The sequence below is a fragment of the Leuresthes tenuis genome, unplaced genomic scaffold (genome assembly GCF_036924035.1).
Source record: "Leuresthes tenuis unplaced genomic scaffold, fLeuTen1.0.hap1 SCAF_19, whole genome shotgun sequence".
NCBI classification, from domain to species: domain Eukaryota; kingdom Metazoa; phylum Chordata; class Actinopteri; order Atheriniformes; family Atherinopsidae; genus Leuresthes; species Leuresthes tenuis.
Window position 1 is genome coordinate 19,597,756 of NW_027325373.1, and position 27,669 is coordinate 19,625,424.

General features: G+C 41.8%; 3 protein-coding genes across 8 annotated transcripts in view; 1 reads left to right on the forward strand and 2 right to left on the reverse strand.

Annotated features, from left to right (window-relative positions):
• The window catches only part of erbin (erbb2 interacting protein), a 46,529-nt gene extending 39,019 nt beyond the window's left edge, over positions 1-7,510 (reverse strand). Inside the window, exon 1 of one of the 3 annotated variants that reach the window (XM_072372500.1) lies at positions 6,726-7,510. The gene's annotated coding sequence lies outside the window, so the exon portion shown is untranslated. The remainder of the gene's footprint in view (positions 1-6,725) is intronic. The other 2 variants (XM_072372499.1, XM_072372501.1) reach the window with 2 other exon arrangements.
• Positions 7,511-9,946: 2,436 nt separating this feature from the next.
• On the reverse strand, positions 9,947-20,187 carry nln (neurolysin (metallopeptidase M3 family)). Its single transcript, XM_072371637.1, has 13 exons — positions 20,079-20,187; positions 17,620-17,870; positions 16,811-16,959; positions 16,323-16,427; positions 15,244-15,346; positions 15,005-15,165; positions 14,094-14,229; positions 12,789-13,155; positions 12,467-12,668; positions 12,173-12,359; positions 11,950-12,078; positions 10,267-10,403; positions 9,947-10,178 (listed from the first exon to the last, which is right to left on the reverse strand). The coding sequence occupies exons 1-13, from the start codon at positions 20,117-20,119 to the stop codon at positions 10,026-10,028; spliced, it is 2,121 nt and encodes a 706-aa protein (XP_072227738.1). The 5' UTR covers positions 20,120-20,187; the 3' UTR covers positions 9,947-10,025.
• A 27-nt stretch (positions 20,188-20,214) lies between these two features.
• sgtb (small glutamine rich tetratricopeptide repeat co-chaperone beta) lies at positions 20,215-27,219 on the forward strand. 4 transcript variants are annotated; one of them, XM_072371641.1, is made up of 12 exons: positions 20,215-20,348; positions 23,006-23,121; positions 23,398-23,501; positions 23,626-23,701; positions 24,625-24,724; positions 24,863-24,967; positions 25,070-25,208; positions 25,315-25,377; positions 25,740-25,777; positions 25,874-25,957; positions 26,458-26,578; positions 26,667-27,219. In XM_072371641.1, the coding sequence occupies exons 2-11, from the start codon at positions 23,022-23,024 to the stop codon at positions 26,567-26,569; spliced, it is 921 nt and encodes a 306-aa protein (XP_072227742.1). In that variant the 5' UTR covers positions 20,215-20,348; positions 23,006-23,021; the 3' UTR covers positions 26,570-26,578; positions 26,667-27,219. The 4 variants fall into 4 exon arrangements, with proteins under 4 accessions (XP_072227742.1, XP_072227741.1, XP_072227739.1 ...); XM_072371640.1 differs by having other exon boundaries at positions 23,009-23,121; XM_072371638.1 differs by lacking the exon at positions 20,215-20,348 and having other exon boundaries at positions 20,374-23,121.
• The last annotated feature ends 450 nt before the right edge of the window (positions 27,220-27,669 follow it).

A 27,669-nucleotide genomic window follows, 5' to 3' on the forward strand; every position in this document is an offset into this window, starting at 1 on the left:
CTCATGAAACTCAGCAGGGACAGGCCTTCCATCGGCTATCGTTTCGGAAGTCAATCATATCCATGGAGCAAAGTAAAAGAGCTGCTGTTTGTTTTGTTTGCTATGGCGATAAAGTCATTATTTCTGAAATTACTGATCTAACTGAGTTCTAGTAATACAAACGTCTGGCTTCCTCATTTGGTCAGCTCCTTTCTTTGCTCCGCTAATCGACTCTGCAGAGCGCCGCAAATTCAAATCCAATTTGGCTCCTTCTCAAAAGGCTGTCAAAAATGACAACGTGAGAAAGAAATGAGGCCGGCGCAGCGTAATGTTGGTCTGTTGAATGATTTTATCAGCGAGAGAAGAAGTCTCCAGATCAAGGTGGGACCAAACCTATTCCGAAGCTGCCGCTGGTCACATGACTTCACGGACAGGCTGTGGTGTCATGGGGTCAGTGAACAGGCCTCAGACTGTTTAAATCACGGCACACCGCAGTGACACAAATGCAATTTATTCCACTTTGAAAAGGGGCAAAAGCCAATTCGGAGCGGTTCACATCTTATAATTAAATTAAATTTAAATAATAATTCGGCTGATTTAGCACGAAATGCGTGACGAATTGGACAGCAGAGACGTTTAAGCTCATTTTGCAGCTCGTGTAAATGTTTGCAGGAGAAGCTCATAACAAACGGTGCAATCGTCGATACTAAAACTCAGTTTAAAATCGAATCATAACGGTCTCTTGAAGTACAAGTGATTTACACATTCAAACAAGAGTTGAGTTTGGGGTACATCCCAAGTGGAAGCTGACAAAAACGCTGTAGGACCTGAAAACAAAGAGCTCCAGCTGTGAAACATGAACAAACAGCCCCGTTGGCTAACGATCTGATCAATGCACTGGTCTTTTGGGGATATGGGAAGTTAAAAGTTACGCAACAAATGTGATTAGTTGAGGAAATGATTTGAACGTGACACCAAAAAAAAAAAAAAAAGAGCGTTTGCATGATGGAAAAACTCCCAACGTCATCAGTGAGACGCACAGTATCTACCAAACATAATTGCGCAAGAGTACAGAAAGGGTTTTTGGCCCAATTTCAGCAGAGGAAAGATAAAGTGATTCATCTGGGTGAAACAGACTGCAATGAGCCCAAAAATAAACTGTAAAAATGTATCTATTATATACAGCTGATCTAGACAATTGTAACACTACGTTAAGAGCTCTTCTTTAAATGAAAGATTTTACCCATAAATCTTTGAGAATGTACTTTAAAATGGGAAATGTGTTACCAAATGTCTGTCTGGGCTCCTGCTAACATGCTCTGCTGCAGACAGTTCATTTCCATGCTTTTTGGTGAGGTGATAACTGCACTGCCGTATGTTACTGCATTCATTTTTGGACAACGGTTAAATAAGAAATACAAAGTGCACCGAGTTGACTGTACTGACTGTATTATATGTGCCCAACTGAATGATCAAGCCCTTATCATATGAAAACAGCCTGAAGACAATGCACCGCATGCCCACTGCACATAAAGTAAGTTGGGCTCAACAGTATGAATGCATGTTTTAAGCAGAGATAGAAAGCATATCTGCAGCAGTTATTACAGCAGACCATTTCTTGCGGGGCATATTCCTTAGAACCCCTTTTCTTTCCGATTTGGAAACAAAACCCTGTCAAATTTCTTCCATTACATAACTTCACATTTTCACTCTACGAACACATGATTTTGGTTTTCTAAGTCCAGGTTGAACAGTTTCTTCGTGCTGTCGGATTTGTCTCCATCAACATGACTGCTGATGGACAGAATGAGCGAAGCACAGACAGATGCTGTACTAAGTGGGTCAGAGAAGCAGAGAAATCATTAAGGGGAACGCACAGATGTGTCTCAAACCAATACACCAGCATGTCAAATGGTATGCAAGTGTTCACTTTTGCACAAAGATTGAAGATTCACGCAAACTCACAAAGCTTGCTGTGGGTTTCCAGCACACTTCAATGGCTGTTCATTCGATATTTATATCTGCAAGCATTAATATGCATTACTTGCTATATATTAAACCAGATTTAGCAAGTATAAAACATGCCGCAATTCTTCTTTGGGTTGAGAATCAAAGCATGTATCACACAAAATACTGCAGATCAGCCGTAGGACAATTATGTCTAATGAGTATATTATTTATAGACTGTAATATTTCAATGAACACTTGTTAAGTTTAGAACAATTTAGTTTAGAAAGGGCACTCAAATCTTAAATGGAAATGAGCGTGGGGGCTTTCTTTTTCCTGCGATAAGGTAAGTCAGTCGGATAAAAAGTTGCCAAGAATGATAAATATCAGTTCAGGATGCCCCTTCTCCGAAAATGGACTATTCCTCAATTACCCGCACAATCAGCCTTTTTCGTTAGCTAGCCACCACTGGTGCCGTAACATTTGCCAGCTAATCCTGAAAAGTAATGAGTAATCATCAGGACACATGTGCACATCCAAAAATACTCTTCGTAGGCGCTCGATAGTAATTGTCCTTGGAAAAGATCATGAGGCGTCTTTCCCGGTTCTTCTTTTATCGTATGCGGGTATCACAGCTGTGTGACCATGAATGGTCATCCTCAGGTTGCTGACTCAATCTCATGATTCTGCTTTTTCACGTGACCACATTTCCAAAGTCATTGCATGCAAATAAGCATAAAAAAATAAGCATGCATGCACACATTGACTTACATGAATCTAAACCTGCCACTTTCTTAAAAAACTGCATTCAGAAGTAGTTCTAACAAGTTATACGAGCAGAGACACTGATGATGTCGGCAAGGCGTTAAAATATCGGCTCATGCTCTCTGTTGTACGAGAATAGATGTGACATACATGCAAAAATGGAAGAGTGGGTTATGTCTTACTCTCAGTAACATCTGAATAACAAATACATACACGACCATGTGTATGAGAACAGTGCCAGTTACATTTAGCACAGTGAACACGGGACGCTGGGGTTCAACTTTTGCTTCTCCGCTGGAGTAAACGTTTCTAAGGGCCGTGACACTGAAGAGGTGAGTTGAGTTAAGAACCGCAACGTAGACCAACTTTAAATGATCTGCATCTAATAATGCTACGGTCCCTCTGGGTTTCCAAAGTTGCACACGTGACTCCCCGCAATCGTTCAATTTGCTATATCAATTTGCTAAATATCAGAAAATGTTGAAATTTTCTAAAGCAGAATGTCAAATTCGGTCCAAAACTGAAAAATGCTCATATCTCACAGAAGCTAAACCCTTATCCCACCAAGAGAAGCCTTAACTTACAGCAGATAATTACACAACTCCTTCTGCTCTACAGGAAAGATTCGCATTATATAGCCTCTCTAAGCTAGCCCATTAAATCAAACTCAATAACGTGCAACACCTTGTCCTGCAGGGACCTGACAGAGGCCTGCATATACAGCAAACTTAATGCATCAGCTCACCAAATACAGGCCCAAACCAAGGGACATCTAATGAAAAGGTTCAAACCCAAAACATTTGTCAGCTAAATACTTCTAAATGCATGGGAAAACAACAAGACTGCAGGGACAGTCTTATACGGTTAAAACTGAGTTTTTAAACACTGGTTCACCTTCTGAATCAAGCCTATTAAATCTTTTACCACTCCCGGTAATGCATTTACCCTCCATGATGTGAGAGCTACAACCCACTTATAGAACTGGAGTTATGTCCAGTAACTGCCACCACCTGCCAGGGAACAGCCTGCGAGCTCCAACAACACCAAGGGAAGGCGTTGGACTGCAAATTCTGATCACAACTTTATGAAATGATAATGATAAGGCTACTACTTTGGATTTTTGACAAACGTGTGGACATCACCTCACACACACAGATGAGCTTCTACCAACATTTCTTACAACATGGCTTTACTCATGCTATACTGGGTCACTAGCAAATAATCAACACATCACAAGAGTGTTTAGTCAGTGAAGACGTGCTACTTGGATGAGGTTACCTAGTCATAACTGTCATAAAATATGAGTCAGACCTAGGATTAATTTGCTGAAGAGGAAATGAGCACTTGTTTGGCCACACAGGGAGGTATATTTAACAAGTAAAAAGAAAAAAGGCTGCTCTCTCTGCCATAAAATGACCTTGAGTCACGCTGGTAAGGAAACAATACACAAAGCACCGTGTCAATTGTTCAACTGCAATACTAGAAGTCAACAAAAGTCCACAAATCCCTCCTGTCATCTGATAGTCCATTGGTTGACAGTTTCTGTTTCAACAGGAACTACATCACTAAGGTAGACATTTCAGGAAGCTTTTGAAAATGGTATTACCCAAAAGTAATCCAGGGAGAGTTCAGAGCAGCTGACCAGAACAATCATTGGCCATTAAAGACAAAAATAAAACAGCTTTAACATATCTGACCAAATCAGTTTGTCCGAGTTCAACGTTTGGTGGAGAAGAATTCCCAATGGAGGCAACCGATCCATAAGTTAGCATGACTGTTAGCACCCTGATTAGCATTGTTGGCGTATAATAAAGATAAGGAACATGGCTTTGCTGCTTTTGTCAGATGTTTGCTTCCTTTCAGTCTCAAAGAGGCAGAACAAACAGCTGGGCAAGTGTAACAATACTACTGTGAGAAAACAAGCAGTAGAGTAGGGAGCCTTCTGCGAGTGCCGATCTTATCTTTGGTTCCAGATAAGGCTTGTTGTAAATGATCATATGAGGAGCTTAAAGGAAGTTAACCACCAGAAATGGCTTTCAATACGTCAATGAACACTTATACTGTAAGAAGGCGTCACCTGTGCTATTCATACAGTTTGAACCAATCCAGCATTTGCTCTGATAAATGTGGCTTAAATAATACAAGAAGAGAACATTCAAAAATTAGAGAAGAGTGCCTAAACTATAGGGATAGATAGCACATACCATTAGTCAATATCATCATAAACGTCTATTTTATAATCCACAATTGTATGACTAACAGAGGATGTAAAACTAAGAGAGATCAGTGGCTTTGTGAGCTGTGATGGACTGAAAGATTTCAGTAGCTCTCTTTTAAGCTGACGACATCACCTTGGCAGCTCAAACTAAACTCATAACCCGCTCCTTTCATAAAATCTGCCCTTCTTATGAATTATGTGTCAGGTGATTGCCATTCTTTGTGTAGAGGAAGCCTCAAACAAGACTTAAAAACACCCATTTCATGTGAGCCTGCACAAAACCACAGTCGCTGTTGTATTACCCGCCACTTTTGAGCAGAGACTGAAGTTACGCCAAGCCACCTAACACAAACAAACCTCGGCTGTGTGGAACTCGCTTCCCAGTAGAATAAAGGCTGACAAAACAACAAATGGCAGCTGATATGTCCTAGTGTCTGTTTACATTTCATTACAGCAAGGATGGTCTTTGAAGGCTAATTAGATATGGTATCAGTTTAACCATTCGACAACGTTGCCATCGCATTGAGAGCCTGAGTTTTAACCACCTTGATAGACACATGGTCACCACATACAGACACCTCTTGCAAATATACAAATCAGAAACCACTTCCCGTTCAAAGCCTGTATCCTTATATTTTACACTTCTCAGGTCTTACTCATCCAAAATAGCCAGGAGAGAGGAAATATTCATGCACAATTAAAGCCTGGGTGTGATGAGGGTGAGGGAGCATCGGCCCTCTCTGTAACAAGCAACACAGAGGACCTGAATCACCTGATTTACATGCAAACATACAGCCACATACTCCCTTTGGCAACACCATCTGTCAGCCTCTATGGCTGGTCCAGCAGCGTCCACTATGCTTTGTGAAATAAGACGATCCACATAGATTCAGACCATATTCTATTAGTCTGAGTGGCTGGAAAACATCTGCATTTTAAACACAGGGTGATGCAGACACAGGGGCTTTCCCCGTAAGTACCTGTAAATCAGCCAGGGAGAAGAAGGGGAAAAAAAGACCACAATCTTTCCTTTATTTTCACCTGCATGTTGTTTGGTTTCATTCGGGTTTTTATCTATGTATTCATTTTCCTCACAGTTCGTTATTTTCGAGGCTGGATCTCTTGACAGCGTCTCCCTGAGGGAAACAAGCCCGGACGGATCCGCTGTCATTAGACAAATCAAAACTAAACGACAAAAACACCCAGTTCCATCTGCAACCTTAACACTCGAGTTAAGTGCATATAGTAAGCTGATTAGTGAGGGGGTGAGAAAATGAAAACACCGATTGTGTCGAGTGTACTGCTCACTAATCCCCATCCGTAGAGGAGCTCAAGGTGCTCCGCCACGACAGACTGCTGCTGCTGTTGTTGCAATACAGCTATTAGGTTAATGACTGCTATTAGCGACCGTGTTAAATATATTGACTGCTTTAAATTGTTACAACAATACGCTACGTTTGATGTTCTGCTGACTGGAAATGACAAAGAGCGAAATAGCAAAAGGAGCAGCCACCTACAGCTGTTGATGTAAAACCTACCAAAAAAAACACTCAGCACATCCCAAACTCCACTGTTGTTTTACACAGAAAATATGCAGACAACAGTCACTTAAGTAGTAGCACTCAGGTGTGGGCTCCAGCATTACAATTTGACGATTAAAACCTATTAAACTAATAAGTAAGACTCAAGTCGGACACCATCAGAATGGGACCAGGGCGATACAACAGTGCGCTACGGTGCAGCTAGCAGTCATGCTAGCATGGTGTATGGGGCCCCACAGACAGAAGCAGTAACTTGCACAAACAAAGCGACTTACCGCAATGGACGTCGAGTCGGTGTCTCGCTTAATGATGCCCACGCTGTGGAAAGTATGCCGTTATCCCAAAAAAAAGCATATATATTTAGAGAGGAGGGTGTTGGCTTGCTTCACAGATTTTCTCAACGATAGTTCAGTTGGGTTTGGCTAGCGTTAGCAACTAGCTAAAGCTGCCCACTTAAAGAGCAACTCGAAGTCGAAGCTGGCCCAGTGCGCACATTCTCCTCAGCAAAGCCGCCCTCAAGTAGTTGAACGTTCCCAGCTGTTTTCGGACTTAAAAGTGTTACCTTCCAAACGTGACTCAGACACACGAACCGAAGGCGAAGACGGGAGCAGAATGGTCCGTAACAGGTAGACTATAATGACACAGAATATTTAAAAAAATCCAAAATGTCCACGACATTCAGCAAGGAAATACAAAAGGCAAAAATGCGTGAGACCTCCGGCAGAGCGAAACCTTTTCCTCTAGTGTGCCGCGCCCAGATGTTTTCTGTCATAATTTCTTATGTTTAATCATTGACAATAAACGCAGCTGTATGGAGTCGACAGAGCTACGCTGAGGCTGGTGAAGTACTGCATGAAGAGGCGAGTTTCTTCTCTGCGACCTCTACATGTGGGAGGCTGTCCACCAGAAGTCGCTTTTCCAGCTTCACAGAGAACCCCCCCCCCACAGATGATGCTTTTCCTATCTCACCCAGACAGTGTTGGTGATTACCCCTATCTACCCCAGCCCATCGGTTCGACTGTATTTTCCCTTTCAAATCAGCGACGGTTCCGTTTCCAGGCAGACTACAAACTGTAAATGCACAAACAAGGCATAGATATATCTTTAATAATCACATTTACATGTATACAAAGGTGTTGGTGCTGTTCACAACTGGACCAATATTGTTATCTTGTGGCGCCACCTGGTGTAAGTACAACTTTTTCTCTCGGTGGAGATGAGACATTAGAGGTGAATAAAGTACATTTTTAAAGTAAATGTAACTATAAAACACGGGCAAATCAATTACATTTGTGCTCATTTTGAATATATTTCCAATACAGAACCCCTAATGTTGGACATAACCAGGTTTGTTGCAATATTTGAGCCAAAGATGTCAGGTGTCATGTAATGGATTTTTCCTGTGCATATTTTTAATCACAATGCAATGTTCTGATGACAAAACCTGCATGCCACTCACATAGATGAATAGATGTTATTTTGATACAACAACCCTTTCAGTCGCTGCCTCACCTGACAGGACAGCAGCCGGCCAGAAAAAAACTGCCAACAAGGGCCTGAGGTGTTTACCTGGCCTCCATACTCCAAACTCAGGATCTAGCAACCTGTTATCGAACCCTCAAGGACAACCTTAAATGTTCCTGGCCTGTGTTCTGACTGCTCAGAGCTCTATTTGCGCCCGAGAACGACCTACTTAATAGAAGTCAGGTGGTCATAATGTTATGGCTGATAAGTGTAGGTTGGAATAAAGACAAAAAAATCCACACATATTTAATGGAAAGCACTTTTTAGAGGTAAACCTGCAACAAGTCACCATGTTTCAAGTTGAAATTGTATATGTTGATATGAAAATTAGATATAAAGTAAAGTAAAATGAATACCTTAATGTATATTTTCAACATTTTCTTCTCATTTTTTCTGAGAGACGACACAAATCAAAGCTTCCTACTGTAATGAAGGCATTTTTCTTTTAGATAACGGTAATGAGGAGCTTGTCACATAACAACTTGATGCCTTTTAAGGATGGAAGTTTTCCATAAACTGCATAAACATTTAGGTTTTAGGTTTTTCACTGCACTGCATGTGCAGCTGCTGCTTCTACTGCTTCTCACATCTGTCAGTAGTTTTGAAACAGTTTCTTATCAGTGTGCTCACTGATAACATGGCCTCCTACTCTAAGAATAAGAGTTCCAAAACCAGGCAGTGTTGCTCAAAATGCTGAAGAGCAAGAGTGCAGAAAACAGGGCTCCTTCAACCAGCTCACTGAAATAGAATCTGGTCATTTCTAATGTTACATCTGTCCATAGTGCATGCTAACTTGCTGCCACACTGCTATGGCTTATCAGGACACTCAAATGTCAGAGAGCCTAATTTATTTTTATTAGAGATATAACTATCGCAGCTGCCACCGCGCCGGAGGCAGGATACAGACTGCCAGTTCATCGCAGGGCCAGCAAACGAGATAAACAGCCACAACAGCCCTGAACAGGAGGAAACGGCTATGGAAAAATGAAGATTTTTGATAACTTGTAGTTTTGATAACCGAGGAACTAAGTTGCTGGAGTTTTTGAAGGAATTATATTTTTGTCCATGTGATAATGCCCCAAATGGACGGACGGTTTCATACCCAGACTCTCATTACAGAGGATTACAGGATGTGGTTTGGCACGGTATAGCTAAAATCAGCAAGACTTTCCCGTAGAAATATGTTTTCTGAATGGCAGCATATGTTGCTCCGGTCATGCCGTGTTCACAAATATACCTCCATACCGTCACAGATGCTGGATTTTGAGCTGTATTTGATAACAAGTCAGGTGGTCCATCTTTTCTTCAGCCTGGAGGACACAGCAGCCACAATTTCCATCCGTGAAGGAGATAATTCCCCAAGTTTGATCATATTTATCCGGTTACCCAAACTGGGATTGGTGTGGATAAATGATAACAGCCTGGAGTGTGAGTCTGAGTAGCCTGCAACAGTTATCTTTCATTTTTGTGCCTTTCTTTAATTACCAACGCTGATCATAAAGTAATATTTTCTAACTTATGCTATAGACACATATGTGATAAAGCAGTGGACAAAGCATCCTCATGAATCTCTCCAACCAGCCTTCCTTAACCCCGTGACATCTTCCATTGAAGTTGAGGAAAAGGGCTTCGGTAAACGCGGCACAAGGTCAGTTTTTCCAATTCATTCAACCGTAATTTGTAGAGGAAGCAAATGCTGTTCACTGACAGTGGGTTTTAGATGTGTTCTTGAGCCAATGCAGTGATTTCCATTGCAGAATCCTGTCTGGTTTCAATGCATTACAGCCTGATTCCGGTCACTAATTATTGGTTTCCAGCATCGTCCCCTCTGCACAGACACTTTTCGCAATTTATCATTCATACAGATGATCCATAAATGTTATTTTATCGCTGTGTCACAACACAACTCAGCTTCTGTTTTTTTATTGAACAACCCAGTTAAATACAAGGCCTGAATTAATTATTTGCAACTCGTGGCACTCCGTTTTCATTCTTTATTGAGATTTTATATAACATATCCCCATATTTTTGAAGACTGGTTGTAAATAGAATTATGATGTCTTTGTTTCCTGTGACTTAATCAGTCCTTTGCACTGAAAGAAGGCTTCCTGGCATGGTTCACGCCCGAGGAAGGTTTTCAGCATGTCTATTCCATCCACAGAGCCACCAGCATCCAGAATCACCCTCCTGTACTCTTTTCCAACCTGTCGAGCCACAGACGTACTTATAAAAGACAACTCTACACAAAACCAAATTACAATTAAATTAAATGACAGAATCTGTCGGACCCACCTTTGGGTTCATAATGCCTTCCTTCTTAAAACGACTGAAAAAAATGTCCATGGAGTAGACTTCACTCCACAGATAGCTGTAGTATTGGCCATCATATCCGCCAGCCAAGTGGCTGAAACTGGCTGTCATATTGGTTCCTGCAGAGAACAGAAAATTACAACAAGGATTTTAAGGCATGTGCTCCATAAAGGAAATTAAAAAAAATCTTTGGTTACCCATAATGAGGTATTCATAATTAAAACTTTTTTTATATTATTAGTAGAACAAGGGAACTTCAACAAGAAGCTTAGTCGTTTTTGCTGAAACTGTCACTTTATGCTGATTAATGAGGAAAAACACCTTTCAGGTCAATCCAACTTCTCACAATGCATTACAGCCTCCTCTTCAGGGAGGGGCTTTGGAGGCAAAGCTGAAGCACAGCAGAGAGGGAAGTGCAGGAACCTGAAGGTTGAATTCTTTCAAATTTTGCTTCTTTAGGTATCAACCTCTGATTTGAATTCATTCTAATGTCTATTAATGTGTAATTTTCCATCCATCCATTTTCTATACCCGCTTAATACAACTGTAGGTTCGGGGGGGTAGGTGGAGCCTATTCCAGCTGTCATTGGGCAAGAGGAGGGGTATTAAAGTACTATACTCCAATTAATATGTGCGTTTTTATTTCATTATTAGTTTAAAATGAGTTAAAAAGAATGTAAAGTGGACATTTTTGGCTCCACGGTGTAGCGATCCTTCATGCACGCACTAAGACTTCATTCATTTCTACTTAACAACACAAAATGCTCAGCACATTTTCAACAAGTTCCAGATTAAACTAAATCTTCATTATTAGTAATGGGACTGATCAGCTCTAAAAACCCGCATGACTATGATTTAATAAAAAGAACATAGCCGAATGTTTTAGGAGGTTTAGTGATTGAGCAAAAAAAAAAAAACTGCTTCGTTAGCTGTTCCTGTAATACTGTTTTTCAAGGGATTCATAACGTTTAACTCGCACAAATTGCATCAGCGCAGTTCAAACACAAAGTGTGGTAATGTGAACTGAGGCAGGGTATAAAGGCCAGCAGTCCAGTCTAGCATACGGATCCTGTTGCTTCAGTTTCCTTAGTTTATCCAAATAACATCCCCTGGCATTGTGATTCAATTTCTCTTTATAAGCTAATTGTTCTCTCTTCTCTCCAGTCTTTGTCGATTTCCTATGTCAGCAGTTTTGAACAACTTTTTATACAGTTAAAAGAAAGAAAAAAAAAAGTTAACAATTTAAGCAGGCTGGGTAATGGTGACCTCGCAGGATCAGTTTACATATTTAGTTGAACGACAGACCAAACGTTGTCCACACTCAAGGAAGCTTGGAGGCAGTTTTTCACACTTCATTGCAGAATTTACACATGATCAGAGAAAAACAGAGATGCATGGCAAAAGTAGCATACTCTCAATATTTTAAACACCCTCCAACAATTCTCAAATCACATCTGCAAGCTAACACAGCTAATGTCTTATCTAACAGAGCCAGGGCCCCTTGGTGAACGGCCGATCCCCTCGTGCACAAATTAGCTAAAACGCACAAACAAAATGTCTAGAAGTGCCAATAAGACAACCAAAATGTACAAATGTTGAAAAACTTGGCCTCAAAATAATCTTTATTCATTTTTGTCGGCGCTTGTTGCTCAAGTTACAACTGACCTGGCGTAGCAGGGACACCCAGGATGTCCTGGCAGTGCTTTGCAAACACTTCCGCTGTGTCTGCACTGTGGCTGGAGTGCAGGGACTGGTCCACTTTACTGAGGACTACCTGGCGCAGGTTCATCATACCTGAACAGGAGGCGAGCACATTGACAGAGACTCTGAACGTTTGCATAAGCGTTACAGAGAGCTTTATATTCTTCTGAGAATTTAAGCGTCTGACCAGTGTTGGCTACTCTGGAGGCGATCAGTTTATCGAGCAGATTGTCTGGGATTGGCGTGCCGTCCCTGTAGTGGCGAGACATTCTTCTTAGAGGCTCCTTTTCCCAAACCCAGTTTTCCAGCATCTGAGATGGCACTTCCACAAAGTCCGTCTCCACGAGAGTTCCACTGAATTCTGAAAAAGTGGTCTGACTCACACACACACACACACAGGGGGAAATTAAGCCTCCTTAATTCGAAATGAACATACAAAGAGACTGAAACTGCAGATTGTGTTGTTCACAGTGGCGCACACCCTGGAGCAGAGCTCGTGCATGACGTGACCGAACTCATGGAAATACGTCTCCACTTCATGGTGTTGGAGGAGAGAGGGGAAGCCTTTTCTTGGCTTGGTAAAGTTGGCCACCATAGCCGCCACAGGAAGCCTGCGTTTTCCATCAGGTCCTCTGCAGCCAGGCAGGAGCCCAAAGCAAGCTGCGTGGCCATATTTTCCTTCCCTGGAGAAATCTTACAGTCAAGACGACGTCTGAACATTTATACAAACAGAATTACAACGATCTCATCATACAGAGTGCGTATTTGCGAACTGGATGTTTAATACGTGACACAATGCCTACCGTGGATGCAAGTCCAGGTAAAACTGTCCGATCTCTTCCCCCGTCTCAGTGTCATGGGCTGAATAAAGCTTGACATTTTCATGCCACACGTGAGCGTTTTCCACTTCTGCGAACGTGAGACCCAGCAGCTCCTGGTAGATACCAAGCAGCCCTTCTGTCACCACCTCAAGTGGGAAATACTCGATGAGCTTGTCCTTGTTCACAGCAAACTTGCACTGCTCCACTTGATTCATGTAGTAGGGCAGGTCCCAGGCATTGATCTGCTCATCAAATGGGAAGCCTTTCATCAAGCACTCCCTCTTCTTCAGTGCAAGGATATATTTCCTCTCTTTGATTCCAATGGGCTTCAGTCTCTCGTAGAAAGCGTCTGTTCGTGGAAGAAAAACACAATCTTCATGGTCAACAGATGGAAAGAAAACCATCACTACTCAGAGCCCCAAAGTTGAACCCAGTGGTGGCACGAAACTAAAATCAAGTTTCCTTTTATGTGATCCTCTCAAAAACAGCCAGGCCTGGAGTCAAAACTCTTCCATCATTTTAATCTCGACATTCATCTGTATGTTTTTCTCCAGTTCTGCTTCAAATTGCTCTGACATCTCATCAGAAACAGCTGTTCTACATATGTGTTGATGTCATTAAAAAAAAACCACAGAGAGAGGATCTCCCAAGTGGCACATTATGGAAAGAAGGTCATGGTCACTGGGGAAGCACGGCCGCAGGGTTTCAACCCTCCCGCGGCTGAGTTCCACTCATCATGAGCCGATGCATGTGTTGTGCTTTTAAGCGCTCATATAGGCCAGCAAAATAATTCATCGCCGCCACTTGTCACTGTACATCAAACGCCGTCAGCAGTTTTTTTGATCTCTCTACGCTCAATACACTGGAGTGCATTTTAAAAATGATGCGTGCGCAGCATATTCTGCTGCATATTTAGGTCACGCTTGCTGCTATATTCTGAATTTCGATCAAGAATTTGTGTTGGGTACTCAGTAGATTACAGACGAGTGATGAGTAAACTGCATGAGGCTGTCACAGTGCTGCAAAACGATAACAACAGACTGTTCTCACAGAACGAGCCCATTCCTGTTTGTAATATCATCCACCTGCCGGCATGAGTCCTAATTTACTGCCTGTTACTCTATTTATAAGAAGAATTTACAGTATCAGATACTAAACTCTTCAAGTTTTTTCTTTACTGCCACATCGTTGTCAGATGACATTTATCTCCATCGTAATCTTAAATGACTGAATGTTAATATGCGTGTCTGTGTGGGCGGGGGGGCTGAGATGTCAGAGCGGTCATACCTATGAAGTCAGACACATTGCTTGCATTTTTGGCCATGTTAATCTCCAGCACATAGTTTGCATGGCTACTGTAACCAAGTAAGTCTGCGATCTTTGCCCTGAGTTGGATCAGCTGTTCGAGGATCGCGGTGTTCTCCTGGAAAAGAAAGGAAAACAAACAAATCTGCTTTATTTGGTGACATCTGTGGTTACTGGTGGTGCAGAGTATGACAGTAACGCCACAAGGACAAGACCAGAGCAGCTGGGAAGCTCTGTGGAGAGCGCAGCCATACGTCCGCACAGATGATGATGGATCTTTCTCTAACATGTCATTAACAACATGAGTTATTTCATGCCACAGATGGTGCGTAGTGGTTGGTTGCAGCTAACAGTTCTTTGGCAATCACCTTGTTGATGCAAAAATACTATTTTCTGTGTTATCTTTGGCTTTTTCTGTAGACGCAACTAAAGAAATGGGAACAAATGATGTGTCTTCGTGAAAGGCTGGTAGTAACAAAGTGCCCAAAGACACTATTTAAAATAGGTTTTTTGCTTAGTTTGTCTGTTATGTTACAATACTGGTTCATCCCTCAAGTAATGTGCCTTTTTCATTAGGCTTAGATGGTTCATAGGTCAGTGTTAAAGTAGGCAATAACCCAAGAAAAACGTTTAAAGGCCTTCAGAAATCCTGGAGAACTATGGCTCAGGACCACTTAAAAAGATAAGAAAGTCCAGCTCCTCGGAAAGAAGATATAAAGAGATGGGTGGGTAAAGACTTTAATTGGAGAATCCAACAAACAAACATAAACCTCCTCAGAAACATAGATTAATTTATATAAAAGGACTGAAATTTCATACCTTAAAGTAATATTAAGTAACAGCATTTCCGGGCAGCAGATGGTAAACCTGTAGGATTCATTGACTTCACTTACCTCTTTACACCTGCTGTGAAAAGCTGCTTCCATCTTCCTCCTCGTTTCCGGATTGTGACACCGCTTCATCAGCGGGTAGTAATGAGGGTATTCGAGAGTCACTTTATACCGACCCTCTTCCGTCTTCTCCAAGCCGTTGAGATAGCTGTCAGCCAGCCCGCCTTCGCAAGACGGACAAAACAAGTGAAAACAGTCCAAGCACTTTCAGATGAGACAGGGATCTATGCCAGTGAGCTTACCCAGTTCATGCTCGGAAAAAAACAGAAATGTGTTGTCCTCGTTCAGATTCTTGCAGAACTCTATGGAGAGATCACTGATGAGCTTGGACGTTCTTTCTACTTCCTTGGAAAAGAAAAGAGACAACGGCAAGAACGTTACGCCAGAATATCCAATTTTGTCTCTTGTTATGCAAGATGATTAGTAAGGAAATAAAAGGCTGAATCTGAGATCCAAAGACCAGCACCAACAGTTCACCAAATATGAGAGACTTATCTAGCAATACATGCTCAAACACCTGCATCCTCACACAGTCTCCACCCAAGTTTCCAAAAAGTTAGCATGCTGTGTGTAAATAAAACTGAAAAGGTCTGAAAATCATTTAAACCAAACATCCATCCATCCATTTTCTATACCAACTTAATCCATCGGTTGGGTCGCGGGGGGGGCTGGAGCCAAACATTCTATACAAAATATAGTTGTTACTTCGATTGAATTTAACATTAAATCAAATCAATTTGGATTTCTTTAATACAATTAATCAAATAAAAATATATATATATATAATTTATTGATTTAACATCTATTGAAATAAATCAAATGACTCATATTTATTCAGTCATCTTTAATACGGTAGCAAACTACAGCTGATATTTGTTAAATAAACGCCTTTTTCTTTCCTGCCTTGGCCAGTTTACAGAGCTAACCCTAAAAAGTTTAACAGAAAAACAGAATACATGATTTGCGTTGCTTCGTTTAAACTATACAACTGATTAAGAGGAGCACTTTTGAACTTTCAGTCATCAGACCACAGAACAGATGAGATCAGGCCCCTTTTTCCTCCATCAGAGACTTCTGCTGACATTTCTTGAGAATGCTCATCAACACTTTTGCTTTTGTTAATCCGCAAAAACGTCTGTCACACGTGCTGCTGGCACCTAATCCAAAATCAACGCTATTTTTTAAAAATCTGTCTTAGTACTATTCCCTGTTTTTATACATTTTAGCATCCTAACATTTCTGGAAAAAGGGGTTGTACGAAACTGTGAAAAACACCTGGAACTGTAAAGATGAACCATACTCAGACAGCACACTGCATTACCTCCCGAATATCTTTAGACAGGTGCAATCCTTTCCTCTGGCCCAATGCGACAAGTCTGTCTAAGAACCTCTTCTCTTCACCTGAAAGACTGTCTTGAAGCTTTTTCTGTCAAAACATAATCATATAAATGGGTTTGAGACATTTACAAAAAAAATAAATCATCCGTTTAATCGCTGCCGCATGAAAATCAGCCACGGAATTGGCTGCCTTTGATAAGATGAGATTCAACTTCTTTCCAAGGTTAAATAAGAGCCAGCGGTGGGGCTCAGATGAGGGCGCAGGATCCTTGATCTTAACAGAACATTGGAATAACTGCTGTGATTAATTCATCTAATCCTCACACCACAGACGCTGCGATCGTGAGTGCTTTCACACATCATTGCCTTCGTGGACCAGAGGCCTTATTGAATTGCAGTGTTTACATAAACCTTGCCTCCACGATATTCTTAGCCATGTGCGTGTTCGGGTAAATGTGACACCGGGTGTACCTGCAAGGCAGTAATTCGTCTGAACACGTCTTCCCGCATGCTGATCTCCACGTCAAACTCAGACAGCTTCTTATCTGCCTCTGTGCTCGCAGATCGAACCTCCTTGCTGGGACAAACGTACTGAGGGAAGTCGAGAACATGTCGCGATGCTAAGAGAGCAACAAAATGGAAGAAAAACAGTAAGCGTTTCAATGATTGACAGAACACACAACGTTTTATACAGAGTCTCATTAAAAGACCAGTGGATTGGTCCATCTGTTAACGTTTCGATTTTGCTAAAAAAAAAAAAAAAGGTCTCAGATGCTCAGCTGCAAGCATTAATATGTTTCTGCTCATTAAAAACAAGTGTTTGGAAGAAACCCCGACCACCAAGACTTATGGCCTTTGTGTGTTCTAATTACCGTGTCCTCCAGCGAATATGAAATAATAATATAATGAGCCATAAAAATCATATTAGACAGGATCCTTAAAAAAAAAAGAAAGAAAAAAGAAATCTGATTAAATGTGAGTGAGTGGTGTATTTCTTTGGGACTATTTTAAGACGAGGATGTATATGCATTCAGTGCTTAGGTGAAAATTTTAGAAAATGGTGACCATGACGCTGAAGATTAGCTGCTTAATCCGTGTATAGATTGACAGAAAATAAAACTGCCATCTGCCAAAGTTTGGACTCTGGAGGCAGATTATGATAGCAAATGTAATGAAATGTAATCTGTAATGAAAATTATCACTGGTTGAAGTCACCCAGTCATCAAGGAACATTTGGAATATCTTTTCCATTCACAAAATGGGCCATTCAAAAGACTTACATGCATAATCCAGCTTGGCATTAGCCAAGGCTTCCAGTGTGTTTTCAGCTGAGACGCTCTCCATGTTCAGAGATCCAATGTCGTCATAGACCTGCTTTACTCTGGCTATCAAGCTGTCTGTCATGGTCCTGATCTCGTCTGGAGACAAGTCCCACCTCAGCGTGTTCCTGCCATTTCCCGCCTGAGAGCAGTCTCTGGCCGATATCACTGAGCCGCGTGGGATGGTCATTCTCAGGCGTTGTTTGAAGATTCTGGAAGAAAGTTGGACCCTCCATTCAACATCGGAGTGTAAAACAGTGTTAAACAACCTATTTCAAAAGAACAATCTTATCTTATTTGAAAAAAAATCAAATTGTATGAATGACTAAACCCAGTCTAGGAACATTTTCATCTGATAATTTTCAATTTTCAAGTCTGAAATCTGAAAAGAAAAAAAACCCTCCTCCGAGTTCTCCTTCCACATTTGATTTCAAACCACATTTGTCCTTGGATCTAAGCCTACCATGCTGATGCATGCCTGTCAACATGCAAACTGTCCAGCATAAGAAATCAAACAGGTGGTGGCAGTAAATCTCCATTCGTGTGTGACTGAACTACATTCACAAACAGAGGCAAAACGAGGTGGCATTATTAAAAAGGTGCAAGTCAGCGCAACCAAATGGAACTATGCGCAGATAGGACATTTTAGTTAACAGTTAACAGTTATTTTAGGCTTAACAGAGCACCAGGCAGTGTATTATCCACAATAAGTAATAATTGGCAATAGGCCAATTTTTCTAACATATCACAATGTTTTTTTTTTACAATAATCATCTTGTTTCTTCAAAATGACAGTCCTAACTTTAATTTAGTACGATTTCATCATTAAAACACACAATCGTGCTACTTTTTGTTTTCAATACTTCAGGAAGCACAGGGCTGAATGAGACAGAAAGGATATTAATTATCGCTGATGCAGTGGAATCAGACTTAATGAGCAGGATGAAAACGAAAGACACCTAATGTCTGTCATTGTTTTTTTAAAATCTATTGACCTTTAAGTTTATCAAACCGATGATTTATGAACTATACCTCGCCTTTCGACATCAGCTTCAGCATCGTTGTGGAGAAGACTGGCCAATACCACCAAAATGTGGGCTCCTTTGATTACTTTAGCCAAAACATTCTGGTACACGACCATAAAAAAAGAATGTTAGAGCATCCAAACCAGAAGGTGGTGCTCATCTCTGGAAACACCCCTAAAACCCTGCCAGAATTAGAAAATAAACCAGAAATCTGCATTAAAATTAATGTGAGAACATTATACTCCCAATGATAGAACTAATAAACTAATAACTAGTGATGCACCACCGTTTGTTGCGTGCTCGTGTCGGACGGTCGGCCACGTCCACACAAACTGAGCTATCGGCATGTTCTCATTTACAAGGTTATTCTTGGACTGCTTCCTCCTAATCTACACGACTACTTTTTCCACAAAGGCTCAGGAAACATTCATGATAACAAGAAAATCGGGACATCACTGGAGAAACACAGAAAATACACTCCTGTCAGACTAGTTGTCCTTTGCTTTCCTTTTACTCTGTTGTCTCCTTCTCAAGGGTAATTAAAGAACACTCAAAACAGGAAGTAAAGAACAATAAAGATACCATATTTCTTACAACCATCTACAAAAAAAAAATTCTAAAGACCTACACTTTTACTGTCAAACATAATAAACCCCTCACTGCCAGGAGAAGTGTACTTTGGAGAGTTCAGTGCTCCAAACACCACATGCACTGGTCTTTCAGAGGTGTGAAAAGAAAGTGATACAGTCAGCTCAGCCATCCTTCACCAAGCTCTTGACAAGTGCACCGGGCCTGAACTGAATGCTTGACCCACACTGTGGGAGGATCTGGTGGCTCTGCTATGCCGTGGGAGAGTCTCTGCTTAGATTGATGGTTCAAAGCAGATCAATACAAATCTGCTCAGAGTGGTTGCACATTTCTACCTTTTTCCCGGATCCTTCCACGCACAAACAATGAGGGATCACTGAAGTTGAAGCTGCTCTGGTTGCACTACACCTCAGGCTACCTTTATATGTTAGTTTTCCCTTTAATTTGACACCCATTTATACCACAAGCGGTAAATCTTTCAAGGTCACATGGACGAAGTGCTCTGCATTTTTTCCATGCTAAGCAGAAACCTTTTCCATGTCAGTGTAAAGTTTCACGGCGTGGCAGTTGAAAGTCTTTCAAACCAAGCTCATAAGAAAGTAGAATAACTGTCAGGGAGCTATCAAATCACAGCCAGGACTTATAAGCAGCAAATGTCCGAGAGCAGGAAAATCACACCTGGAAAATCATCATTTTTCATGTTTAACAAATGCAGGTGGAAATATAATGCAAAGCAAACCACAGAAGCTGGAAATAATCCTGCAATTTGTGGCACGTTAAATAAACACATTTTACTCGAAAGCATACCTGCAAAGCGTTCGGCAGACCACAACTCTTAACGCACACATGCCGGCGTTTCATGCGTTTTTTCGAGCACAAACCCCCCCCGAAAAAAACACAATGTCGTCCAGTCTAGCCCTTACTGTCACTGTCACGAACAGCAGCACCAGCGTCCCTCCCTTTCGCTTGTGGGAAGCCTCTTTATTTCCGATGTCAACGCGCAGGCGCGTAGGAGGATGCGATCAGTCTCACGCGAGCCCTCATGACGCGGTAGCAGCAGACAGCTGAGGAGCTCAGGTAGGTGGGCGGGTAGGGGGGGTGACACCGAGCGGCATCCTGTCACCAAATCTTAGGTATAAATTCATGTTTGTGTCGGGGTTCACCTTTGTTCCTTCTCCTCGTGCTGTTTTCTGGAGGTTTGTGGGGTATTTTTTTTATATATATAGCCCAGGATCCCGCAAGCTGCACAGTGCGCGAGCCTTGTTGTCAGATTAGGCTTTTTAAAATGACACCTGCCGATGTCACTGGCTGAATTAGCCTTCATGCGTTGTGTTTTTTGAAAGTACGACATTTGTGAGGTGGATTTAAACACCCCTGTTCTCCCGTGAAGCGGTATTACATCACAGCTTCTGCATCACCGCATCTACGTGTGTCAACACACTGAAGGAGGAGTGGCTGTGCCAGCGGACCTAAACGAACATAACAGCGCGTGGCGTCAGCACGTGATGGATATATGAGGCACCGTTAATGACCATCACCTTAGAGTCAGATTATAGTCCGTTTTGTGGGTCTCTTTATGAGACAGAGGAGAAACACACCAAACCAGAGCCAGCGTGTTGGTGGGGCAAAGCATGATTTCGCTTTCATCCTCTTGTGAGTTGTCTTGGAGACAAGCATTGAAAGCACCACCAGCATCCTTTCCAGTTGTGAGAGATAAAAGATGATAACGTGGCTGGATTAACCAGTTTGCTTTACGGTTTATGTTGTGGTAGCTGCGTGTTATCACCTCTTTGTGGGAATGATGGGAACACAGGGTGTATTTGCGCTAAAATGGATTTGAGTGCACGAGTTCATCTTTGTTTAAATTGCACTTTAGTGGTTCAGATTCCTTAACAGATGCAGTTTATTACACTACAAATGGTCTGTTGGTGTGCAGGAAACCTGGGTCTGTTGTTGCCCACTGGATAGGCCAACCATAATAACTGTTATAAACCATCAGTATAATGTTTTATCCAGTCCACTGAGGTGAAGCTGTGAGAACATCTCAACTTTATAACTAGGGTGCATACCTAATACATTATTAATGATTAGAGTTGTCACAATATTATTACAGATAAAGTGGCACACATTGTCTTTAATTAAACACAGGGGGCCCAGAACAAAAACTAAAGGGCACTGCTTCAATCAACTTTAATGCAAGACTTTCATTTTTATTTTCTTCATGTTGAATCCGTTTCTCGTGAATGAATATTTAGTTAAATAGAGAAATGGACAAACTTTGAGCATGGCTGTTGCTTTATAAAGCAGTGCAGTTGAGCTGCATGTGGACTTAAGCCAACACATCCTGTCGTTTCAGAGTCAGACTCGCCTGAACTCTGTTTTCCCAAACAACCAAACGTGACCCATAAATGAAGCGAACGGCAGCTCTTGTTCTATGCACTGAATTTGGTCGTCGTTTCACTCTTCTGCAGAGTGATCAGTCGATTCCTGCTGTTAAACTGCTGCTGGCAGACCCACTGCAGCTCATGGGCACGGTTTTATGTGTCATGCAGTTGTTGTCAGGGAGATGAGTGAATCCCTTTTTGTTCGCATCAGCGCCATCTTCGGTCTTTGTTTTGGGGCATGTCCCTCCAGAGCCAGTCCTCTTCCAGCTGCTACCTTCTGCCTTTACTGCAGCCTGGCAGAAATCAACATTTCTGATACACAGACAAGCAGTCTCATATGACTGATGCCTTCACTGATACATGTTTTTAAACAGAAAGTTGGCAAATTGTGTTATTTTCTTTTGGAGTATTTTACAACTTTTTGTGCATGCAAAGGGTTTCCAAGGTTACAAAATCAGCAACAAAGAGAGCTTTTCTCTTCCAGTAAAGACCTACCTGAAAGGCCTAATTTGTACATCTTTTTATGACATCACCCTGTTACACTTTTGCACAATTGATGCTAAAACTGGGCATGTGTGACAATCAAGCCGACCGATCTGAGCAGACTGGACCATAGAGGTGGGATGGGGTGGTGGCAGGAGTTATGTTAGCTTGCCAGGAGCTTCCACCACTGTTGCAATCGCTTTGCTTTTCACTACTTATTGCTCATCTATGCACGATAGCTACTGCTGGCAACTGTTTCCTCTTCTTCATCTGTTGGCCGCAAAGCAGACGAGACACTGTGATGAGCCCCGTCCTATCTAGTGGCACAAAGTGGTATTACAGAAACAGAAAAGTCCGGTCCACCACTACAGTTTCTCATTTGTATCTCAGCAACTTGTTACGCGGGTGCTTTTTTAATATAATGTCAGAAGTGTTGCTTGTTCCATTTCTGTTAAAAGCAGTAGTTTAGTTTTTGAGGTTTTAAAAGTTATTTTCCCACGATGAGCACCTTTAAAGAGAGAGGAGCCAAGATGGAGCATTTCAGACACAAAGAGACAAGATGTGGCTCAATAGTGAACAGTATGAGGATAAATAATTCTAGTAGAATTAACAACTTTGCAGTTGATAAAGATGGACATTTCTACTATAAGCCTGGAGCAGGACGTAGAACTTCCCTGTATATCTGAACAGCTCTGTGATTCGGAATTTTTCTGACCCAAACAAAATGCCACACACAGCATTGCATAGATACTCCACCTGACTACCATTTTTAAATGAAAAAGCGTAACGCATGTATCACTTTTATGATGAACCACCGCCTAACGGATTAACGGCGTGGTCATTGTTGTGTGGGTGCCTTTCTGCCAGCAGTTTCGAGGTAAACATGGCAGTGGAGAAGCGCCTGGCATTCGCTATTGTGCAGTTCCTACGAGATCAAACACATTGTGGTGCTTTGAATTCAGATGAGCAGGAGAGCCTCGAGGGTGAGTCGACTCGCTTATACTTCGGAAAATGCCATCATTAATATATGAGAGTCTGCTCTGTCCATCCCAAAATGACTCTTACTTTCCAACATCCATTTAGTCACAAAGTAAGACAAGTGACTACATATAATAGGGCCTTAATCTAATATAAAAAATGAAGAGAGGAGTTTAGACTTCTTGCTCTGGACGTGCTGCCAGTGCTGTTAACAGCCCACTTCTCTGACTGTTCTGTTACATTAAATTATTCTGGCATATTTTACTCATTCTCCACCACAGTTGCAATACAGTGCTTGGAGACTACCTTCAAGATCAGCTCCAGTGACTGTCATCTTGCAGTTCCACAGCCACTTGGAGAGATATTCCTCAACGCTCTGCTCAAGGTGGGTGCTGCAGACCACACAGTGAGTGGCGTAATGCTTGATGTTTTTAATTACACTTTTCCTGGTTTAAGTAAAACTGTCACTGCTATTTAAATCGCATCGGTGGCTCTTCTATTTCGAACAGAATGACAACCTAACCATACCGGAAACCTCCCCGTCTCCTGAGGACATTGAACGGGCAGAACAGCTTAAGAATGAAGGTGAGGTTAAGTAACTCGATATGAACTCTTAAAGGTCAGATACCTTTTGAGGCCACAATTTGACCGAGAGAAAAATTATTCACGAATGGAATGCTCGGAGAAAGGGCCAAAAACCCAAGAGCTACATCTCAGACTCTACAGGCCTCAGTTAGCATGTTAAAGGTTAAAGTTCATGACAGCACGATTAGAAAAAGACTGAACAAATACGGCTTGTTTGGAAGGGTTGCAGGAAAAAAAGAACATGGCAGCACAGCTCAGGTTTGCAAAGCTGCATCTGAACAAACCACAAGATTTCTGGAACAATGTCCTTTGGACAGACCAGACCAAAGTGGAGATGATCCCAAACACAGCAGCAAGTCTACAACAGAAAAAGAGGTGTTACAATGGTCCAGTCAAAGTCCAGACCTCAACCTGACTCAAATGCTGTGGTGGGACCTTAAGAGAGCTGTGTCTCTAGAAAGAAAACATAAGAGAGCATAAGAGAGAATAAACCAATGCTGTAAACCTCAATGAGCTGGAGCAATGTTGGAAAGAAGAGTGGGCCAAAGTCCCTTCCTGGGAGACCGATAACATCATACAGAAAACCATTACTTCAACTTATTGCTACTGAATGCATTTCTGCTGCCTACTGAATCATAGGCTGGACTTAACTTTTCAAACACTGCTTGGCATTTTGGTTCAGTAGTTGTTAAATAACGTAATACGTAACATGCTGTCCATCTGAATCCCCCTGATTTTAAGACCTCAGGATCAGACGATTTTTCAAAACAGCTCCTGATGAGTAAAACTTTAGGACTGAAAGCGGGTGTCCTTATTTGTCACAGACTGAACAGAATGACTGAAAAAACTAAAGTTGGTCTGATGTTTGCATCCACAGTGTTTCTGTACGACTTCTGTAAACAATCCAGTTTTTAAACTTCTAGGGAACAATCACATGAAGGAGGAGAACTACAGATGTGCAGTGGAGTGCTACACAAAAGCCATTGATCTGGACTTAAGAAACGCCGTGTATTATTGCAACAGGTATGCGCTACAGAAATCAGGATTTCTTACTAAGTTTGTCCTTCTGTCCAAGGTTGCAGGTTTTGTTACGCCTGCAAACAAACCGTCTATGTGATAGACTGTGATAGACAGTAAGCTATCTGATGCAACTCTCTGCAGGGCTGCAGCTCACAGTAAACTGGGGAATTATACCGAAGCAACTGGCGACTGCGAAAGAGCCATTGGGATCGACCCAACCTACAGCAAAGCCTACGGGAGGATGGGGTGAGTCCAATGTTATTTCCTCATCATCAAACGTTTTTTAACAAACTCCCTCTGTGGTATTTTCGGAAGCCGATCCAAACGGACTTTCTTTTGTGGCTTCAGATTGGCTTTGACAGCCATGAACAAGTATCCCGAGGCAATCACCTACTTCAAGAAAGCTTTGGTGTTAGATCCCGAGAACGACACTTACAAATCCAACCTGAAGATTGCAGAGCAGAAACAGAAGGAAGCATCCAGTCCGGTGAGTTAAAGAAGTTCTACGTTCATTTTTGCTTTATTGTTTATGTAGCATATACAGCACTTATTCACTCACAGACACTGTAACGCCGTGCCTTTATGCCCAACAGATAGCTGCTGGATTGGGATTTGACATGGCCAGTTTAATCAACAACCCTGCATTCATCAGCATGGTAAGCGTCCGAATATCTGCTCTGAACAGCTTGTCACTGGTTCCATCGGAGCCTGTTAACCATCAGAGTTATTGTCCTGTGGAAATGTCCTTGTCCGGAGCGACAGAATACATAGTTGTTAAACGATGACACATGGGAACGCCTGACAGGTCAAGAACGCTTCTGCAGGCATGCCGGAGTTTTATTGCAGCAGGGACATGACACATCTAAATCTGAGAGCTGTGCACCTGCACTCAGGCCCCAGCGCAGTGACTTACGGACTGCTTTTCCTCATAAAACTGCCAGTGGGAGCAGTAGTAAATAGTCCTTTTTTTAAACCTGTGAGAGACACAACGGGTTTCAGGTTGATTTCTTTTTTACAGGCTGCGAGTGTCATGCAGAACCAACAAGTGCAACAGCTGTGAGTAGAATCTGCGTTTGATTATTCTGGCATCACATTTGTTTGTGGTCTTAAATGGAGTTTCATTAAGCACCGACTCACTCTCGCTGTGTTCAGGATGTCAGGAATGATGTCTAACGCAGTCGGCGGGCCTGCAGCAGGAGTGGGAGGACTATCAGACATCTCCAGCTTGATTGAGGCGTAAGTATCAGAATGATACACACGGGTTTTGGAGCAACATATGGGAAGACTTTGCTTATTTCAGCAAAACAACACCCACCCACCCACATCCTAACCATAATACTAAAGTGACCTGCCTGCATTCCAGTCATGTCACCCACTGAAAACATTTGAAGGATTATGAAACAGAAATATGCCAAAGGAGGGCCTGGATTAAATCAAACAAGAGTGGTAAAAACCTCCAGCGACAGTCTGTTCAGTTCCCAAACATTTACAGTCATGTTGAAAGAGAAGATGCCACACAGCAGTACCACCAGGCTTTAACTTCTTCCTTTTTATCGTCTGATGTGCTGCTTTTACACGAGCCCCAACCCTCTTTGGAACTGGGACTGTGATATTTTATCCCCTCGAAAGTCAGCAGAGAAGTTCCTTGTTTTGATTTACTGGATATCAGAAGCTGAGCTAAAGCTGATCTGAGCAGAAATACAGCCGGTAACCAAATGATCTGATCTTTCTGTCAGCGGACAACAGTTTGCCCAGCAGATCCAACAGCAGAACCCCGAGTTGATTGAGCAGCTCAGGAACCACATTCGGAGCCGCTCCTTCAGCGGCAGCGCAGAGGAGCACTCATGATCTATTCAGGTATTCTTATATTTAAAAAAATATTGTTTTTTCATTCACAAAACTACATTTTTAAACAAATAATTAACATGTAACATTTTCATTCCAGCCACACTTTATTTTTTTTTTCCCCCCACAAGGAAGAGCAACCATATGGCGCGATAACAATCTCTACACCCATTTCTTTAACTCAATTCCCCGGCATAGCTGGAACCAAGAGACAAGGGTGGGGTTGAAGGCACTTTACTGTGGCTGAAGGCCCAGGAGTGGAGGCAGACGGGCCTGGAAACTGGACCATGAAATGAAACCCGACTCAAAAAGGGGCAAAACAAGCCGTTAACACCTAATCATAAAAAAAAGAGCCAAGAAGTCATTCAGCCCGCTGACAGAACATGTGTGAATTCTTTCTTCAGAGCTTTTACGTCGGGCAGAGATCATGATTTCCATGTGCTGAACCTACTGCCTTCTTCATGTTATGAGTTACGGATCCGACCGCTCTGGTCACGTTAAATAGAGGGTCGGGGAGGAATGTACATGTCAGCTTTTCTCATAGGAACACAAACAGAACATCTTGTCGACTTTGTTTATAATGTTTAATATTATTTTTGTAGGCAGAATTTCTCTGTACTTGTTCATCTAAAAAAAACAAAAAAAAAAACAAGTGGGACTCACATCGTTGCTTTGTACGACTTAACTTTTGATCAAGACAATGTAACTGTACAGCAGTGTTTGTAGCCTTTGTTAGGTCGTTACAGCACTTTAGCAAAAATAAACGCCCTTCAACCTTTAAGCCAGTTTAACCTGCTACGTCGCTACATATTCATACGGTTCATTTTGCATGCTCTTAAATCTGGTATTTGAGATCAGATGCTTTCTGGAAACAAATAAGTATGCCATGGCAGCACTTTGTTATGTCAAAACATGTATGAATAATGTCTTGAAATTAAATATCCACTTACATGTTTGCTTGCTGTTGTTTCATTATTTTATTTCTGTGGGATTTTTTTTTGGTAAACAGTGAGAAATTGTGCAATGTTGACCTCAAAAACAAAAAAAAACCCCAATCACATTGGATTCGGTTGAAATCATGTTTTAACGTAACTTATTGTGCG

Bases quoted from the DNA above. Each gene is read 5' to 3' on its own strand.
- nln (XM_072371637.1), bottom strand. From the start codon at position 20,119: ATGTGTGCGTTAAGAGTTGTGGTCTGCCGAACGCTTTGCAG. The intron at 16,428-16,810 runs GTACACCCGGTG...ATGTTTTGACAG, and splicing joins GACGAATTACTGCCTTGCAG to AAAAAGCTTCAAGACAGTCT. The intron at 12,079-12,172 runs GTCAGACGCTTA...CCTCCTGTTCAG, and splicing joins CTCCAGAGTAGCCAACACTG to GTATGATGAACCTGCGCCAG.
- sgtb (XM_072371638.1), top strand. From the start codon at position 22,929: ATGTATCACTTTTATGATGAACCACCGCCTAACGGATTAACGGCGTGG. The intron at 24,725-24,862 runs GTATGCGCTACA...AACTCTCTGCAG, and splicing joins GCCGTGTATTATTGCAACAG to GGCTGCAGCTCACAGTAAAC. The intron at 25,378-25,739 runs GTAAGCGTCCGA...TCTTTTTTACAG, and splicing joins ACCCTGCATTCATCAGCATG to GCTGCGAGTGTCATGCAGAA.